Raw genomic sequence first — 18648 nt, 5'->3', positions numbered from 1 at the left:
GGCAGATGAGCCCAGATGAGATCTGCCCTTGAAGAGTAATCAGAGCCAGATGTGTAGCGAGTGAGTGTTGTGTATTTGAAGGGCAGATGAGCCCAGATGGGATTGCTCTTTACAGAATCATCAGAGCCGTATGTGTAGCCAGTGAGTTTTGTAGATATGAAGCTCAGATGAGCTCAGATGAGATCCCCCCCAATGTATTGGCTTGGAATCAAAGCTCATTATGTTATGTACACGGGTTGAGTCAAGCTGTAGCAGGTATACAGTGTTTGATTACCAAGTTGAGTCATAGTACACATGTGCAACCACCTAGAATGGAGTCGTGGTTGAGGGTAAATGCAGCAGATGAATCTGCCTGATGAGTAGCCAGATCAATCTGCTACGGCTTTAGTGACGGTTGTGTAGCCAGATGAATCTGAAGACTTTACAATAGTCGGGTTCAGATTCATACAGATGAATCTGAGACTGAGCCAGATGTGGGCAGATGAGTCAAATTTCGATTTTTGGGCTGCCTAACACCTGCAGAGGCACTTTGGGGATGTGAGATAGGCCCACAAGCTCTAGAGACATTCTAATGCATGTTTATGATGCAAAAAAAGTTGTTTTATTTGATGATTTTACCACTTAGATTTATAAAAACTTGTGGAGTTATTTCAAAATTTTTTCTCAGAGTCATCTGTCACATCTGGGCTCATCTGCGGCCCAATTTTCGGACATTATCCGTTGATACTGCATACATTATCTTTGGCTTACAGCCGAACATTCTGTGCGCCACAGCACCCTCATATAGCTTGTGAGTTGAGTTCCTTTCACGAGCCTCCTGAGTTCCAAAAGTGTAGTATCTCTCACTTTTGAACTCAGGTCAATGTAATGTTTGGCTGCTCTTTTAGCACCCATTGCCCGGAACATCTCTTACATATTGTCAGAGGATGTTCTTTTGCGGTAGCGGCGGAGCCCGGCCGCCTCCCGTTGGTTCTGCAAAACCAAAAGGTTCTTCGGAACCAATGGGGGGTTCTTCTGGCCGGGCTCTCACCTTCTTACCCGCCCGCCCTCCGTGATCGAGGGGTTTCTTCTTAGCTCCTGGATCCCCTACAACTGGGTCTCCGAGCCTTTCGGTGCCTAGCCTTCCAGGAGCTACCCCCTAACACCGACAGGGTCTTTGTAATGAAGGTTTCCACTAATGACCAGCATGCGCTGAATTGGAATTAGGTTTCTCTCGAAATCTCTGCTGAGTGACCAGCATGCGCCTAATTGGAATTAAAGTTTCCGTTGAGTGACAAGCATGCACCTAATTGGAATTAAGGTTTCTCCATGTTATCTCCCCTCGTTGAATGACAAGCGTTCGCTTAATTGGAATTAAGGTTTCTCTGTGTTGTCTCCCTTCAGACGCATGAACTCTATGTTATCTTTGTTTTAAAACCTTGAATTCTTATTTCACATTATGCCATTTCATTCTTCGATTGCTTCTAAGAACTTTATCGTGTCCTCTATCTCATCTTCTGAGTATGCTTTGAAGTACCGTAGATAAGTTAGGGACTTCCATCGACCTTGTTTTGCTATGATTTTTACGGGGGTCCCTAAATTATATCTAATCGACGCTCCTCCCACTCTAAAGGAGTGTCCAGACCAGCTTTCCACTCCTGATCTCCCCCAGCACCCTTCCACTAGTTTTACAAATCGAGGTTTCTTCATCGGGACTATGCCTCTAGGTCCCTTCGTGACGAAAAGTAAGTCGTCCCTATCACCTCTTTCGTTTAGACGTAACACCCTTTCTAGTGCTGAGACTGGGTCCAAAACGTTCCTTTGCTGCTGTAGATGAATCACTTGGACTTCGCCTGGGCCTGCCGTCTTGGCTTTACTAAGGTATAGTTTGGCGAATCGGACGCCTCCCTTCTCTCCGAATTCGACGTTTTTCCTCAGGATCGCGCCTTCTGCCTTCGATTGCCTCAAGATCTCACCTAGCCTTGCCATCCCCCAGAAGGCTATCAATGCCACCGATGCCGTTAACTGTAGTTCGTCCGACTTTCCTATTGATTCTTTAAACAGTTGAAAGAGTTGTCTAATCATGATCGGCTGCTTGGTTGTCACTAACTCTTTTCCTTCTTCGTTTCTCTTTGTCGCATTTATCAAGGTCGATACAACGTCACGGTCAGCGGAGGGTGTGGCTAAATGTTTCACAATATGCCATGCCCGTATTCCGTCCAGGTATTTTTTGATGGTTACCGCGGCTATCACTTTCTTCGGTCCGTTTTCTTTTTCCGCTTTTGATTCTCCGGCCCATGCGATGAAATGGTAGATGTCTTCGTCACTGATCGGTTTTTCTTCGTCGAATCCTCCTTTAGTTTTATTCTTGAACTCGATAAATTTTGACATACCGCTCGAGTATCCGCTCAGAGTTGAACCGGCCCAACCACTCAATGCTACGTGTTTCCCTGCTGGTCCGGTGCGTTCTTTTGCTGACTCAAAATGTTTGGGCAGTTTGCTCATTTTGAAGGTGATGTGAGCTGATGGTTTTTTGGATGGTTTGTAGGTATCTCGCGTCTCGTTTTGTTTCAGGCTCACTTTGATTGCACGCTCATATCTCCGTATCAGAGTTGTAGGGTGGTGTGTTTCATGCGTGGTCACTTCTCACGGTGGCTCAGTAGGGTAGGCTCAATGCTTGAATGAGCTCATTTCATTCTTGTATCAAAAAGGGCCTTAAGTCTACTGGCAGGTCGATTTGCACTTCATCGTGCTTCCCCTTAGATGAGTCTTTGCCCCTTGAGAGCTTGTCTGCTGCGTTGTCCTCTGAGACAACCCTCTTTTGCTTAATTCTGCAATCTAGTCTCATCAGCTCCTTTTGGATTTCCATCCACTCTCGATTTACCAATGGGTTCCTTGACTTCCCGTTCTTGATCGCCGCCTCTGTCACGACATTATCCGTCAGCATCAGAAATTCGTAACCTCGGACGTCCATCAGCGTTGCAAGCATCAACAGTCCTAGGCGCGCGGCCGCGGTCTCTGCCCATGCTATCTCCCTCCGGTTTCCGTTTTCGTCCATCTGATTCCATCCTCGCCTTAACCGGAATCGTGCCCATTTTTTGCCTATTATAATCCCAATTCCGTAGCTTGTGGATGCGTCCCCCACCCACGCTACGTTCCGTATCCCCTTATGCGGGATAAGTCTCCTTGGGTCTGCTTCTATCAAGGTTTGTCTCCACATTCTTAAGTCCTCTCTCACTTCGTCCGGTATGTCACATAGGGCTGACTTATGAACCCATTCCGCCATCCACTTGTACATCGCCATACAATAACATTTCAGCTGTGGATACACCAAAGTTGCATGCGCCAGCCTCCCGGCTAGCTTCTCAACTTGCTTGAAACGAACGGCCTTCGCCTGGTAAAACTCATCTATTTGCGATATTCGTTCTGTCCGTTTCTCTTCTGGGATACGGACTGTTTTATTTTTACCGTCCCACAGGAATCCTAGATACTTCTGTGTGAAGCTAAACTCCCTCCATTTTTTCGTGTTCGTGACTACTCCCATCGACTTGCTCAAGTTCGCCACGTCTTGCATTGTTGCGGTGTTGTTGCCGTTGTTTTCCTTGATAAACAGCGTGTCGTCTACCCAGCGGAAACCTGCTGTGAATCCCAGTTTCGCGAGCACCACCTGTTTCCACACGTCTGCCACTCTCCCGAAGACACCGCAGCCTGCGACCCCTCCGAAGGTCACCCTTGTATCCAAAATCACGTTTTCGTTGAAATCTAGGATCATCAAAAACGGCCACTGTGACAAAAGTGTTGGTATTTGACGGTAGGCTTTTGCCCAGTCAAATATCCCTAACAGCAATTCGCCCTCTGTCGACAGGAAGAATGCTGCCACCACCTCGAAGTCGTCCCATGATGTCACGAATTCGTCCTTATCTACGTGTGCGTTCACGGAATTGATGAAAGAGTCACCCCGTGGGAAAGACAGATCGTTGATTGGTCTCAGAGATCCGTCTCCGTTTGTTACGGCTCCAAGTGGGCTTGTTCTGAAGAAACCCAACACTTTGTAAGCTTCGTCCTTCGAGAAGGGTCCATACATCCTCCCGGCTGCGATTTCTTCTCTCAGACTTTTCTCGATCTCGTCTTTTGCCTCTGCCGCTGACGAGTGGTTGGGGGGGCAGTAATATTTCATCCCCTGGATAGGAACTTCGGGGATGCCTTGGTCGAAGCCCCTTTCAAACCCCTCTATGACGCTCCAATTTTGTTCTAGGATACCTGCTTCCTTCAGTTCTTCTATCCATCTATCGACTCTCATCTCGCATCTCACTCTCAGTGGCCACCTTGGCCTGGCTGAGGACGGCTCTAGACTTACTGGTCTTTCACTGGAGAGGGCAAAAATTGAAATCAAGCTATGTTAGAATTTCGCTCCGCTCCCCTTGGAATCAATTGAAAGAGGGAGAGGAAAAGGGGGGGGTTGGGCGAGTTGGCACAATCGGTTGGTCAAAGGGAGCTTTTTTTTGGTGAGAGATTTCTCATTCTTTTGTGATAGAGAAGTTTCTTGTGTCTTATCATTTCACATCTCTTTCACACAGGTACAAATGACCGCGTCATACTCACTAGTATCGACCTCTCCCTCCTCTCCCGCCTCCGGCCTTGTAGCCTTGGCCTCTATCCCGGCTCCGACTGCGGCTACGGTCGCGTTTCTTATCATCTCTCCAGTTTCCACGCTCTGCGTATCTGCCAGCTGCCTTTCCCCAGTCGTCTTTCTTCCCGTTCCTTGCCGCTCTTTCCGCCTTCTTCTTCGCCTCCCATACGTCATCCGGTAGCCACTTTCGTTTCGGTTTACGATCAGCGTCGTATGCGTTGTTCTCTGTCGTAGCTGTCTTCTTGTTGGTCGCTGCGAATCTGGACGATGGGGTTCTCGGTAGGCCGGAGTCTGGGTCGATGTGGTCTTTGGGGCCACCGGGAGCATAGGGGTTTGATTGGTAAGCTCGTTCCCCCATATTTTCGCATACCAACTTCACTTCCTCTAAAACCCGTGACTGAACGTTTGATATGTTACATATCTTCTGGTCTACAGTGACCCTCATCACACCTTGCCGAATCCTTATACAGTAGCGTAACGCCACCATCCAACCGATGTTGTCGCGGAGGTCCATCACTACATTCATGTGCGACCTGAATCGAGCAGCTTGGGTAATCCAGCCCGCTTCCTCCACATACCGGACAAACAGTTTCATACTGTCGAGCCAATCTTCGAATTGCATCAAGAGTTTGTCGGGAGGGGGTTTGCCGCCGTAGGCCTTCACATTCGATCCGCCTTTCAAGATTTTCGCCTCCGTTTGGGGTTCTTTCACTTCCCATGCCTTTTGGTCCTCTCGCAACCACCTCTTGTTGAAAACGGTCAGCGGAATGTAAGCTTTGAAAGTTTTCATCCACACTTGTAAAACTTGCGATAGGGGAGTTAGGATTTTCTCCATTTGTTCTGATTCATTCTGTAAAATTTGTCTACCATTTTCTATTACGTCTCCGTTAGACAAGACCATCCTCCCCTTCCCTGATTCGAGCATCGACTTCGCCAATTCTTCTTCTGATTTCGTCTGGACTCCTCCCACCAATTCCTGTTCATTTAAACTCGCCGGTTCCAAGTCACGTCTCGTCCCCTGTGGTGGATCGTTACGGTGTGGTTGAGGTGGTGTCTTTGATCTACTCCTTCCTGGAGGACCTCCCCTCGTGGGTGAAGAGTCGTGGTTGGGGGAGGGGGTGCCAGGATGACGGGGTGGGTCGTGAGTGCGTCGAGCTCTTGTATCGTGAGTCCTGCCTTTGTTAGGGACCTCCGAGGTTGGTTCTGACAGGTTCTCCTGGATCAGCGTGTAGGGGCTTCTCCTTGACACCGGGATTCGCTCTGGGGTCTCTTGTCGGTCGCTCAGCAAATCTGGAGTTCTCTCCCTAGGTTCTGGTGGCTGCTCCCTCGTTGGAGGACGTTGGATAGGGTTGCGTATGGTGCTCGGGCCTGGGGTCGGGTTCCTGGACATGGACCTTCTTCCCCCTTCCTTAGGTTCTCGCAGAAAGGTATTGGTGAAATACGCTAGAAGTGCCGAAGCTTTGGCATTCTCCTGTCTTTCGAACAGATCGGTGATTTCGCCTTGCATCTGTACCATCGCGTCTCCGTCTGCTGTGTGAGTCAAGTAGGGGGGGGTACATGTAAGTGAACGTTTCTTCATCTTTAGGTATGTGGCATCTGGCTCTTGGCTTTGTTGCTGTCGCTTAATGTGACTGATTCTATATACGAATCCACCAGAGGTCTCCTGACTTGGCCGCCGTTCATGCGGCCGATTCTATAACTGAATCCGCCAGTGGTCTCCCGACTTGGCCGTCAACTTCGTGACACAGCAATTAAGCTCGCCAGAGGTTGGTTTAACCAACTTGGCCGTCGCCGAAACGACCACGCTTTCGGACCTTCGGTCTTACTCGTCGTACCGTGCCGACAGCGTTCAAGAGGGGAGAAGGATGGTGCGAATTGTATTCCTAGACTGCATGATTGCTAGAAATTCTTGCTGTGATTTTAGAACTTACCTATCAACGACTGATCGTCTTCGACTGAACTTGCTCTATCCTTCCCTTTCCCCTTTGGTTTAGGTTTCGGATCTTCGGGTTGGTAGGAGCCGTCTTCATCATCTGATTCGATTAGCTCTCCGGCTAGTAGGAGGTCGTAATCTATGGGTTCACCGTCCTCGTCTTGTTCCTCGTCTTCTTCCTCTAAGATTGTTTCCGTCGGAACATTCTTGTTCGTGTTCTTCTTGCTTCCGTTTCCTCTACTCGGTGGGGCTAATGCTGGTCCAGGGAGGGTGCCAGTCGCTGCCGCCGCCGCTCTTGTCATCCGCGCTACATTTTCCTCTGCTCTTGCTAGTCTTGCCTCTAGATCTTCGTTATTGGGGTTGTTTGTGTTGTTCATTCTTGCGCGCGGGTTCTTCTTCTTGGCAGGTCGTCTTCTTTACTTTTTGAAAAACTGAAATGAACACAACTAGATGAGGTTATCACGAGATAAAGACTTAGCCGGATTGATGAGTTCAGAGTGAGGAATTTTTGTAGGGAAAAATTTCCGTGAGCTGTACAGGTTCTCCCGCGGGGAGTGCTTTACGTACAGTCTCTTAAGGTCACTCTTAGACTCTCGCTAAGTCTCCGTGGGCTTAAGGACCAAACGTGCCTTATTGGTCCTCGCAATCCCGCAAAATATCATGTATATCAAATTTGATACTAAATTAATCAATGCAATTATAACCAAATCACGACTTTCACATATGGCATTAAAAACTTGATACTCTCATTATGCTTTCCCAGGCAAAAACACAATAATAAAACATCACACATGAGCCGATCATTCATACAAAATAAAAAAATTGTTCTCTGATCCAATCCATCTCCTCATCATGGTCCTCTTCCGCAGGTTGCTCATCAAACTCCTCCTCGGTCCAAAACACTGGGACCCCTAAGATTGCTTCCCATGTATCCGCAGTTCGCCCTACCATCTCTTCCCACTGTTGTATAAGTTCAACATCAGTCTCAGCAATTCCTTCTACATACTCTTTCGTAATATGAACAGCCTCAATGAGGCCTCGATCCCATTGCTTCCATAGACGACACGTTCGTTTGTCCAGCCCACTGTGGATGGAGTTCCACTCTACCACTCGCGCTGGTGTGGAAGAGTGGTACAGAGGTGTTATCAGTTCAAGTTTATAAGTATAATGATGTGAACATACTTACCATTTCCCTCGTGGGGCTTGGTTGCTTCCAAACGTCTTTGATAGTCGATTCCCCAACCCATCATCTGTCTAACCTCGCGACCCAGCCGCCGCATCTCTTCTTCAGACGACACCTCACTTCTAAGGGCCACAATACCATCTTTGGTAATCTGGCAAGACGCCCATGGCTCATCTGGGTGATTCAGAGCAGCTTCGTCCCAAAAGGGATGAAGCATATCCATAGCCACCACTTCGTCAAAGGTTGGCTCTAACAAACGCGGTACCGGTCGATATTGCGCATTGTACCGCGCCGCATGCCTTAAGTACGTATTGAGCTTCTTCTTCAGTAAGGCCCGCTTCTTGGTCCGAAGTTGCTCATTTCTTGGCTGTTGAGTCGCACCTTCGTTCGAAGTTATATAGGGTCAGCGAGGTTCACTCAATGGTCACTCAGCATTGAGGAACAATTGAGTACTGACGTGTCCTTCTCCCCGCGTCCACTTGCTGTTGTTCTGCACCAAATTTGGCCTCGTACAAGAAGCCTAAAGCAACCTGTACTGTCAGGACAGCTTTCACTCGGTCATCTGTGTGAAATTGATACGACCCATCACACATAAGTTAGTGAACAATGAAAACGAAGGTATTAAGCAATTAAACTTACTTCCACGTCGACGAGCATTCAGCAGCTCAGTATTGCCAACTTCATCTGCTACCTCTTGGATCTTTTCCTCGAGTTCGACAAGCGTTCTAGGCAGGTCAAGCAGGGCATTACGTTGCTCAGCGGTTCGAATAGGATCATTAGCTGCGTCCATGTCCCTCATTTGCTGACTGGACCATGTATGTAGGTTAGTAATGTAAATATGATGATGATGAAATATGGAATTATCAGAAGTCAAGACTTGCCGTGCTTCCAAAAGGTCTTCTTCAAGCTTGATCAGAACCTCCAGGCGCGCACGCTTCTCCTTAGACCTTACATTGATAGCATTAAGCTGTAACTCGCGCTGACGTTCCCACTGCGTTTGCAGGTATGCCCTATTATGCGCTGGATTCTGTTGACTAATATTCGCAATAGTTTCCCGTGCGACCTGTAGCTCAGCAAGATACTTTTTGGTTTGGATAATCAGATAAGAAGCTGTAGGGGGTAATCAGGGTCAATGTACCCTCTGGATCGTCTTCCCATGACGTCGTTACTCCATTGGACTTACCAGCGGGTTTGCGCAATACCTCGTTTCGATGGTTGGTCCACAGGTCCAAACTCACCATCCGGTGATGTTTAGTCGCATACCGAAGAACAGATACTAGTGGCGCCAGTTTCCACCAGACACGCTCAAGACCTTCCCCATTACTTTTACCCCATCCACGATTCAGGCGTGGATTATACTTCAGCTGACAACCCCAGTTGTGGGCGTAGGCGTGGAATAAGGCCGTACCTAGTTTGACCTGTGCCGCTTGCGCATCACCTGTAAACACCCTTCTCTAAGAGCGTTTACGAAAGCCAGGTCAGCACATTAAATCCTATTTAATACTGATGGAATATTTGTCCTTACTTTCTTGATGGTCTTGTCCAAATTACAACCGATGTCGTAGAGGATTGCGAGACTGGTAATACCATCACGATCGTTTGCGAATAAGTCCAGTAGCCACTGGATAAGTGCTAGCGCATAATGACTTCTACAAATCGTCATGCGCCATATCAGACATCTCTAACAAAGGTTCCATTCGGTAAGTGCGACGTACTTTTCACCTGTTTGGATTAGATTGATCATCTTCAGGACATGATCGTGCCTACATGCCATACCTAGCAAACCTGACTCGTCCATGTTCTTGAAATGACCTTTACCTCGAACGTCATTCGCAGTAGTATGTGCCTCCGTACATTCATCCTATAAATTCGTTCAGTGTAGTAGAACGAATTGTTTGATATTGTATTTGATTATTGACAACTTACGTTTTCCCAGTCAATTGGGGGCCCATTTTGTAGGAATCTGGCCTTCGCTTCTGCAATTTTTGGGTCCAGAAAAATTGCTGGACGAGGAGGTCGAGATCCAGGTATGGGAACGCTTGCTTTGGCGTGTCGTTTATGCTGGAAATTGCCATCAAGACATACTATGACATGGGCTTCTTCCGGTCTTGGATTGCCAACCGGTGGCCCAAAACATTTTGGGCAGTTGGCAGCAAGTTTTCCTAGTTCGGTGAGTTGAAGTTTTTGGAATTCCAGTTCGCGGATTTGATTGATTAATGCCCTATATGCATCAACCGAAACGGTAAAAGGCGCTCGCCAGTCGCGAGGCTGTGGGTTAGTCAGAATCGTATGTAGAGCTCTGACAGGTTTGACTGAACTTACTTGCCCACGACTGGTTAAAATCACCGGGTTGTGCGAATCAAGAGCTTCGTCTAATCCTTCGCAGAACGATTTCGTAGGTACAGCGTATCGGACCCACTGGCTGTGGTGGTGAATGAGAAGGCGTATGGAAAAGGCCGTTCGCGGTTTTGATGGTGAAGCTGCCATGTAGCCCATCTGCAGCAGCCTGGTAGGATCCGAGAGATCACAGTTCTTGCAAAAACTGATTTTGACTCTTCGGCGTGCTACAATTTAATATCCTGTGGTAAGTTGTTACTACAAACTATACTGAACGGCAATACTCAGCTTACTAGTTAAATCCACCAGGTCGACATTGCGCTCGGTCTGCATTACACAGGTGCATGTTGGCCGTAAATCTTTGTTCCATCTATCTTCATTCCCCCAATTGGACGTTTCCATCTTACATCGCAGAAACGTAGGCAACATAACAGCATACTGCCACATCCACTCGTTCTCGTGACTCAATCGATCCGCTAAATGCTGGTCTCTTCTCAAAGCGGCGATAATAGGGTCCACAGGTTGAGGATGTTCGACCTGGTCAGGATGTGGCATAAATCGACGGAGATCTCCCTCCTCGCCGAAATCCTCATCTTGTGGTTCGTCTGCTTCGTCGGCCCCCTCAACGTCGTTCAAGACTTGGCCTTCGGCCATGTCTTGGTCATGCAGATCTCGATGCGGTTCTTCTTCATCTTTAAGCTTTTTGAGGATCGCCGCGGTGGAATTAGCTGTAGCTCGTAAGTCTCGCTCGCGGCGTGCTTGCAGCTGTTCTTGTAAAGGTGTGGCTGGTTTGGGAATTCGGGCAGGGTTATTCAAACCACGTAGAATACGTTTCGACGTCATCAAGAGTGCGATGAAGGTCAGACAGTCTGGTTGTCCTTACCAATAAGTAAATATAACTTACTGTTTTTGTATTGAGTCTTACATTGCCCATGTGAAAGTATGGAAGACCCTTTGGGGCCAGACAGACATCCAATGTGCCAGATCGGGAAGTTGAATGCCCAATTAGGTCGACCAGATTGGATATTAAGTTGAAGGTGTGACTAGCGTGAAAATCGAATATTGTAATTAAGGTCCAGTCAAATGGCGAATACATTCAACTTGCTAGAGTAGCGCGGAAAATATCCTGACAACCATGCCGTATAGAGGATCCAAAAGGTTTGAGACGTCGGATAGATGATCGAAAAGGTTGGATACGTTTGTTGAAGTTTGGCTAAGAGCATCTCCACCGGGCCGTGTAAAACAACCAATACAGTATCCACGTTGTGTGGGAAAAGATACGAGCCACCGCACCGCGTAAAGAGGCTGTATGGGTTACGCAACGTCCAAATCTTGGCCGGGATAGTATAAATTTGTTCGTTGCACAAACACCCAAACATCACCGCAAATGGAAGACCCGTACGACCTTTCTGTCACTTTGGTAAAGTTAGATCATACTATCTTTGGTTCACCGCACCGATATCACTCGATCCAACACCCAAATCGCACCGAAACCATTTTTCGGTTGCGGTTCGATTCGTTGCGATTTAAAGGCCTTAAAACCACCGCAATTTAGTTGCGGTTATTTCGCACCGAAACACCCAAATCAGAAAGTAGATTTCGGTTCAACCGAAACGAAACTGAAATCCTTGAAACGCAATCGCAACAAAACGAAATATGTTGCGATTGGTTTCGGAAAAACGTAGCTGGGTCAGTTCACGATCGTGAACTGTCTGGGGTGGTTCATGATTGTGTACTGTACAGTTCACAATCATATGTGTATGTATATGGAATTTAGAGGCAAGAGTAGTTTGAACAGGTTTGAACTAATGTGTTCAAACATTGAAATGGAAATTCCATTTCGAGACGTATACAAGAAAAGAAAAGCAACATTGACAATGACAATTATTGGATATTTCACGCACTAGATAACACTGTTAGAACAACTTACGTAGTGTGATTAAACAGATTTTTAGACATCTCTTGTGGTAAGAGTGAGGGTCATAAGTTATATCTTTTAGAAAGGAGCCGGCCGGTTCTTGAAATCAATCTCTTTCTTGTCCAATCAATATTTACTTTTCCTCCAAAAATTCTTGATCTTATTCAAAATTTATATCCATGTCATCTCTGGTTCCCCCCATTTCTGATGCAAGTGAAACAACTTGCCCCACTTCAACATCCTTGCAGCTTCCACAAAGTGACCGTAGCCTCCGTCCACGCACTCCATCTAAAGGAGATCCATCACTTGTTATTGGATCACTTGATCACAACTCTTTGAGTCCCAACCCCAACCCCGGAACTCACTTGCAGGACCGCTCACCCTCTAAATCAGCTGGTGAAAAAAATAGCTCCGAAGATGAAGTTCAGATCATTCCAGATCCCGGTCCAAATCCCACAACATCTACTAATGGTCAAGGTGGAGCTTCAACCAGCGCTCAGCCCAGTAAACGCCGACGCCCCTCCTCAGGAGGGCATGCTGATTCTCAAGCTGCTCAGAAGAAACAACGTGCAAAAGCTGCTGGACCTCCTCAAAGGAAAAAGCGCCTGGCTCCGCTTCAAAAAGTATGTTCTTGATTAGCCTCACTGTCTCTTTGCATCCACTTCAGACTGATAGACATTTCATGTGCCTCTCATATGATCAATAACTAGGTTATAATTGTACCTCAGGGTATGGATACAGAACAAAAGTCAGACCGTGAGGATGAGTCAAAAGACTCGGCGGCAAATCAGAAAGCGCGAACAGAGAAGGTTAAACAGGTATTTGAATATTACGAAGCAAATCCACGAGCAGTAATGGAAAAATATAAGCAAGAAGACCCAGTAAGTTTGTTGTCAATGCTCCCACTGTTTTGGGCTCGGCTAACTGCCATTTTCATGGAACAGGAGACTGGTGATATAGTTGAGTTAGAGAAAGAGGTTCTTGTGTATACATGCAAGTGGTGTCGTGGCGAATACAAGGATGGAGAATCCAACCACTACAACTTACAAACTCATCGAGATGGCAAAAAAAATCGTAAGCCTTGCCCTAAGCGAGATGTAGCAATCCGAAACGGTGTTATTTGTCCACCAACCTGGCTAGAGGCAAACAAGCCCACAACTTCAAAAACAACACAGTCCACACTTGCTTCCTACGTCAAATTTACTGTCGAAACCCTCAATAAAATCATGGTCTTGTGGATTCTTCTCCATGCCCTACCATGGAGCCGAATTGATGATGACGAACTGGGTGCAGCGCTCCTGTGGGCCAACCCACAAGCTATACTCCGATCCCCAACATGGGTTTCAAAGTCAGCCAAAAGTCTTGCTCGATCTCTCCAGGACGAGGTGATTTCAATCCTCAAGAATAATCCGAGTCGGTTCTGTCTGATCCATGATGGTTGGACAACCAAGGGAAGTCAATATGCATTTCTTGGAGTCTCAGCATCTTACATAAACGATGATTGGGAGTTCAAGACGGTTCACTTGACACTCAAGAGGATCATATGGGATCATTATGGTGTTTTACTTGCTCGCCCAGTTGGATCTTTTCTCATACGACATGGACTTCATTTCAAGATAAGTCTCATAATATATCTTTATGATTTACTGTAACTAATTTAATCTTACTTTTTTTTGCATATCTACATGTTAGCTCAAACTACGGACTCAGCCGCAAGTAATAACTTTCTTGCTCGCGAGCTTGAGCGTATGTTCTTTGACGACCCAAACAATCCTTTGTATTGGAACTCTCAAGTTAATCACATCAGATGTTTTTGTCATAAGCTTGCCCTTGCAGTCAAGCATGGATTAGACAAACTCGAACTCAAGTCTGGACATGTAAAGCCCACCACTCAACCAGATATTCGTATGCCAATTCCCACCATCCAAATCAACACAGCTGTCCCGGAGAAAGCAACTGGAAACGAGGAAGCAGATTCATCCGAGTCAGAAAATGAGGATGACCGAAGGGGTTTGGAACGAGTAACAGTAGAAGACAGTGAGGATGATCTACCCGCTGATGATGTTGTGCCCAAACCGACTTGGGGTTTGGTTACCAGTGGAGTGAAGAAGGTTAGTGATTCTTTTTCACCGTTTGTTTTCATAGCTCACTATGCTTCCAATTACTAAAACACACTCAGATCGAACTTGTAAGCCAAGGAGTGGCCTCATCACCTTCAAAGCGAGGAGAATACGAAACTGTAGCTTCAAATCTATTATACAAAGGGCTAATGCTTATATATGGATATGGTGTTCGATGGAACTCCAAGTTAGACAGCTGGCAACGAGCTTGTGATGCTCAAAACGTATGTATTTTTTTTTCTATCTGTGTATCAATATTAAATTCCACAAATTGCAGGTAATCAACAAGCTTCTCGCCCTCGATTGCAAGAAAGATAAGAAGGATCAGGTCTACAATGGGCTTCGTATCTCTGATGAAGAATGGAGTGCGGTGGAGGCGTTACTTGATGTCTTGAAGGTGCCTTTTTTCACATAAAATCAGTTTGATCCAATAACTGATGCTTTCAACAATTAGATTTTCAAAACAACAACTTTGATAATGGAAGGAAATCATTCAACAGGTTTTCACGTCCTCCCTGAATACATCAATATCCTCAAACGTTTGCAGGCTTCAAAGGATGAACACGGGTCCTCATATCCCGAGCTTTCACTGGCAATCGATACGATGATGCACAAGATCAAGTCATATGAAAATGAAGCCCTTGAGTGTGATGCACTAGTCATCGCAACAGCCATGCACCCACGCTATCGCCTGCGATTTTTCAGCAAATATTATCCCGATCACGTGGGAAGGGTTCGAGATATACTCGAAGCGGCCTTTACACATGAATTGACTCAAAACCCAAGCAAGAAGACCCCAGCTACACTTACCTCAAGTTCCGTTCCGTCAACTTCCCAAACCGACCTCAACGACTTCAGCGATGATTCAGCTGATGACATGACACCCGACACATACACAGAGCTCAACCTGTATCTAGATAGAAAAAACATTGCACAAAAAGGTGTTCACCCACTCACATGGTGGAAGGTATGTACACCAATTCTTCCACCAACTTCTGTGCTTTGACTAACCAGACATGGCTTTTCCAACTGTTCTAGGAAAATCATGAGTTGTATCCAGTGGTGAGCCGAATCGCTCGTGATTATCTAGCTTGTACTGCCACATCGTGCGCATGCGAGCGTACTTTCTCTGCGGCTGGAAGGATTGCCACTGCAGATCGAGGGCTGGCACCGCGTACTATTGAGCGGGCTGTGGGTTGCCATCAATGGCTCGGTCAGGATATCAAGGTTCCAGATGAATATAACGAGGCACTATCAGAGATTAAAAAAATTAAGGATAAGAAAAACTCGAGGAGAAACCCAAAGTCCTGATAGTTCATTAGTTCTATCTCATTTCAAAAAGGTATTGATTCTTTTTTACTCGTCTGTGTTTGATCTATCTTCTGTCTTGTCTCAAATAGTTATCACCCTTATTGTTTTTACTTGTCCGTGTTCAGGTCATTTTCTATCTCACTTCAAAAAGGCATCAAGCCTCATTTTTTACTCATCTTTGTTGGGTTTCTTACAAATTCATCTTATAAAGCTTGTGTGCGCCTAAATCGTGTAGTTTGACCAAGTATGCCCCAAATACCGAAATTTATTTCGGTTTCGTTTTGGTTTTGTTTCGGTTGCGGTTTGTACTGTCGCACCGCAACTCGCTGAGGGATTTAGGAGTTTCGGCCATGGTTTCGATTGCGGTAGATTGCGTTTCGGTCTTGTCGCAACGAAACAAAAACCCGAGACATTTCGGTTCGTTTCGTTGCGATTTGGGTGTTGCTCGATCGACTTCCTCTTCACACATCCTGGTGTTTCCCGATCACAATCAATCAACTTTCAACAACTTTCGATCCAGTTTGACTCTGTGTTAATGATTGTGCAAGGTAACCAATGCTTTGAAGGACTGATGCACATACCTCATGTGATCCAAAAGCATAGGATATGCTCTCTTTTGGGTGTGGATGCTCTTCAGTGCACGGGTATTCAGCTTTTTTGGCAAAACTTGTTCGATTTCGCCCAACCGATCACTCATTATACCTACCTCCACCTCATCAATGTCACTATTTGGTACATAGGTTCGTGTTTTCTGCTTTCCTCCTGTCTATAAAACATGAGGTTCAATTGTATTCGCCCTTCCTCACCTTCCTTTCATTCCTTCCATTCCATTCATATTTACCAAATTCTTATTGTCTCTGTCAATATCTTTAGCGCTTGACACTACAAGAAAGATAATATTTTCTGGGCAGAAAATTAAATTATTGATACACAAAAATATTGAGAGGCCAGGAGAAGGGCAAAAAATAAATAAAAATATGCATCTTGTTCCCTGCGGTGAGAGCTTCACTCTCCATATTTTTCCATATTTTTACAGTCCGTATTGATAAGTGTATTAACAATAAACCTTCACAATCATCCAATTACAACCTGTAACAAGCACTGAGATTTGGCTCATTAGTGTTTAGAGAAACTTTTGATTTCTGAAAATACTCATAACTTTTTCAATTCCGGTCCAAAACGCTCGATTTTGGGTGCATTGGTAAGCTGGAATTGTCCTCCAAATAGTTCATAATAGGACCACACAGCATGCTGGTCTGCTAAAAAAGATATAATCTTTTTTGTACATTTGTACATACAGATCCATAGAATGATTGTCATACTAGCTACATAGTTCTTGACCTTATGAAAGTTTGAGAGGAAGAGTTCAGCTTTCTAATGCACTTAAAATCGAGTGTTTTGAGGCAGATTTGACAAAGTTATAGGTGTTTTCAGAAATCAAAAGTTTCTCTAAACACTAATGAGCCAAATTTCAGTGCTTGTTACAGGTTGTAATTGGATGATTATGAAGGTTTATTGTTAGTACACTTATCAATACGGACTGTAAAAATATGGAAAAATATGGAGAGTGAAGCTCTCACCGCAGGGAACAAGATGCATATTTTTATTTATTTTTTGCCCTTCTCCTGGCCTCTCAATATTTTCGTGTATCAATAATTTAATTTTCTGCCCAGAAAATATTATATTTTGTGTAGTGTGATTCCTTCTACGACAATCCTTCCACGCTATATCCTTGCTATTTCACCTCTTGGCCGCCTATTTACCTTGCTACTTACTTTCTTATAACGTCTCTCTTGAAGATGTCGATGTGGTGGAAACACGGCAACTGGGAAGTCAATCATGCGTCTGAGTGTAAGTCTTCATCTTGATCATATTTATGTGGTCTTTATCGCTGATGTTGTTTCTCTATTAGTTATCGACCATCATCAACAGGAACCGGTTCAGCCAAACCCTGCCGCAATGGGACCTCCAAAGCGTCCTCCTTTCCATGAAGAAGGTATGTAACTTAACTTATTCTGTTTTTGTTGTCGCCGCCTTGACCAACTTTAATCAACACTTTCCTCGCTTTCCATGGCCTGTGATTGATAATAGGTCCTCACCCTTATTTGTACTCGCCACCACGCACTCCTCAGGCTCAATGTAATACCCCATCTCAATGGTATCCCTCTAACGCATCAACTCAACCTGCCCAACCACCTCCAGCCCAACCGCCTTTGTCTCTTGCGTCATCGACACATTCTGTTTCATCCACGACTCCTTCTTTAGCTTCTTCTCAATCTCAACGTTCTAGCACCAAGCGTAAAGCTCCTGCCCAAAAAACCAAAGCTCCTACCAATTCTCAATCTACAAACCAAATTGCTCTTACCCCAGGCCTTGATGATGATACCTCCGGTGGCCGCGGCAGTTCCTACCACCCAGACGAAGATCTCCAGCTTTGCCGCTCATGGTTGAATATTTCTCAAGATAGCTTGGTAGGCAATGGTCAAACTTACAGCTCATTGTGGAAGCGAATCGCTGCCGACTTCAAACACTGGCGGCTACTTGAACCCGCCATCATCAAGGATCCTACCCTTTTTGTTGAAAGATCTGAAGAGTCTCTAGGTGGTCGATGGCGTGCAATCAATAAAGCTGTCAACAAATTTGTTGGCTATCTCTCCAAGACGAGGAATTTTCACGGCAGTGGCAAATCAGCTGACGATATCAATGCCGATGCCCATCAGATGTACTTCGAACGTGAGCGTAGTGTATTCAAGCTGGTGCGATGTCATGGTATCTTATCAAGTGCCCCTAAGTGGACCGATTACAACGTTGACCTCGCCAGACGTAGTAATCCTAAACCTTCAGCTTCTTCATCTGCCATCTCCATCCGATCAACCCCTGCTCCAACCGACGACTCGGACATTGAGGTAATCTCATCTGAATTTCATGATCGTCCTATGGGAAATAAATTAGCAAAGAAATCAAGGACTCAAGATGTGATTTTGTCTCAGATGGCTGATAATGTCAAGGTTATGGCAGAGGCTACTACAGCTATTGCCTCGCACTCTAGAGTTCAGAGTGAGGCAGTAGACTTTCTTACCGATGATTTAGTGCTCAAAACCAATACTGACTCGATGCAAGGTGAAGTTAAGATGTTTTATGAATTGAGGAAGAAAGAAATTGTAAAGAAGCGTATGGCTTTGATGAAGACCACTGCAGCGATAGAATAGTGTTTTTTACATTTTTTCCGACTTGATA

General features: G+C 45.6%; 3 protein-coding genes across 3 annotated transcripts; all 3 read right to left on the bottom strand.

Moving 5' to 3' along the window:
- Window positions 1-4580: 4580 nt before the first annotated feature.
- Window positions 4581-6125, bottom strand: MELLADRAFT_86400 (uncharacterized protein; the record flags this gene model as incomplete). The annotated part of the gene is made up of 1 exon (XM_007409943.1): window positions 4581-6125. The coding sequence occupies one exon, from the start codon at window positions 6123-6125 to the stop codon at window positions 4581-4583; it is 1545 nt and encodes a 514-aa protein (XP_007410005.1).
- A 1221-nt stretch (window positions 6126-7346) lies between these two features.
- Window positions 7347-8966, bottom strand: MELLADRAFT_86399 (uncharacterized protein; the record flags this gene model as incomplete). Its single annotated transcript, XM_007409942.1, has 6 exons — window positions 7347-7657; window positions 7729-8106; window positions 8183-8287; window positions 8365-8806; window positions 8864-8875; window positions 8964-8966. 6 exons carry the CDS (start codon window positions 8964-8966, stop codon window positions 7347-7349), a joined length of 1251 nt encoding a protein of 416 aa, XP_007410004.1.
- Window positions 8967-10320: 1354 nt separating this feature from the next.
- On the bottom strand, window positions 10321-10905 carry MELLADRAFT_63163 (uncharacterized protein; the record flags this gene model as incomplete). Its single annotated transcript, XM_007409941.1, has 1 exon — window positions 10321-10905. The coding sequence occupies one exon, from the start codon at window positions 10903-10905 to the stop codon at window positions 10321-10323; it is 585 nt and encodes a 194-aa protein (XP_007410003.1).
- Between the last annotated feature and the right edge of the window lie 7743 nt (window positions 10906-18648).

The sequence above is a fragment of the Melampsora larici-populina genome, assembly GCF_000204055.1.
Source record: "Melampsora larici-populina 98AG31 unplaced genomic scaffold MELLAscaffold_18, whole genome shotgun sequence".
In the NCBI taxonomy this organism is placed as follows: Eukaryota; Fungi; Basidiomycota; class Pucciniomycetes; order Pucciniales; family Melampsoraceae; genus Melampsora; species Melampsora laricis-populina.
This window is presented reverse-complemented; position numbering and strand designations above follow the sequence as displayed.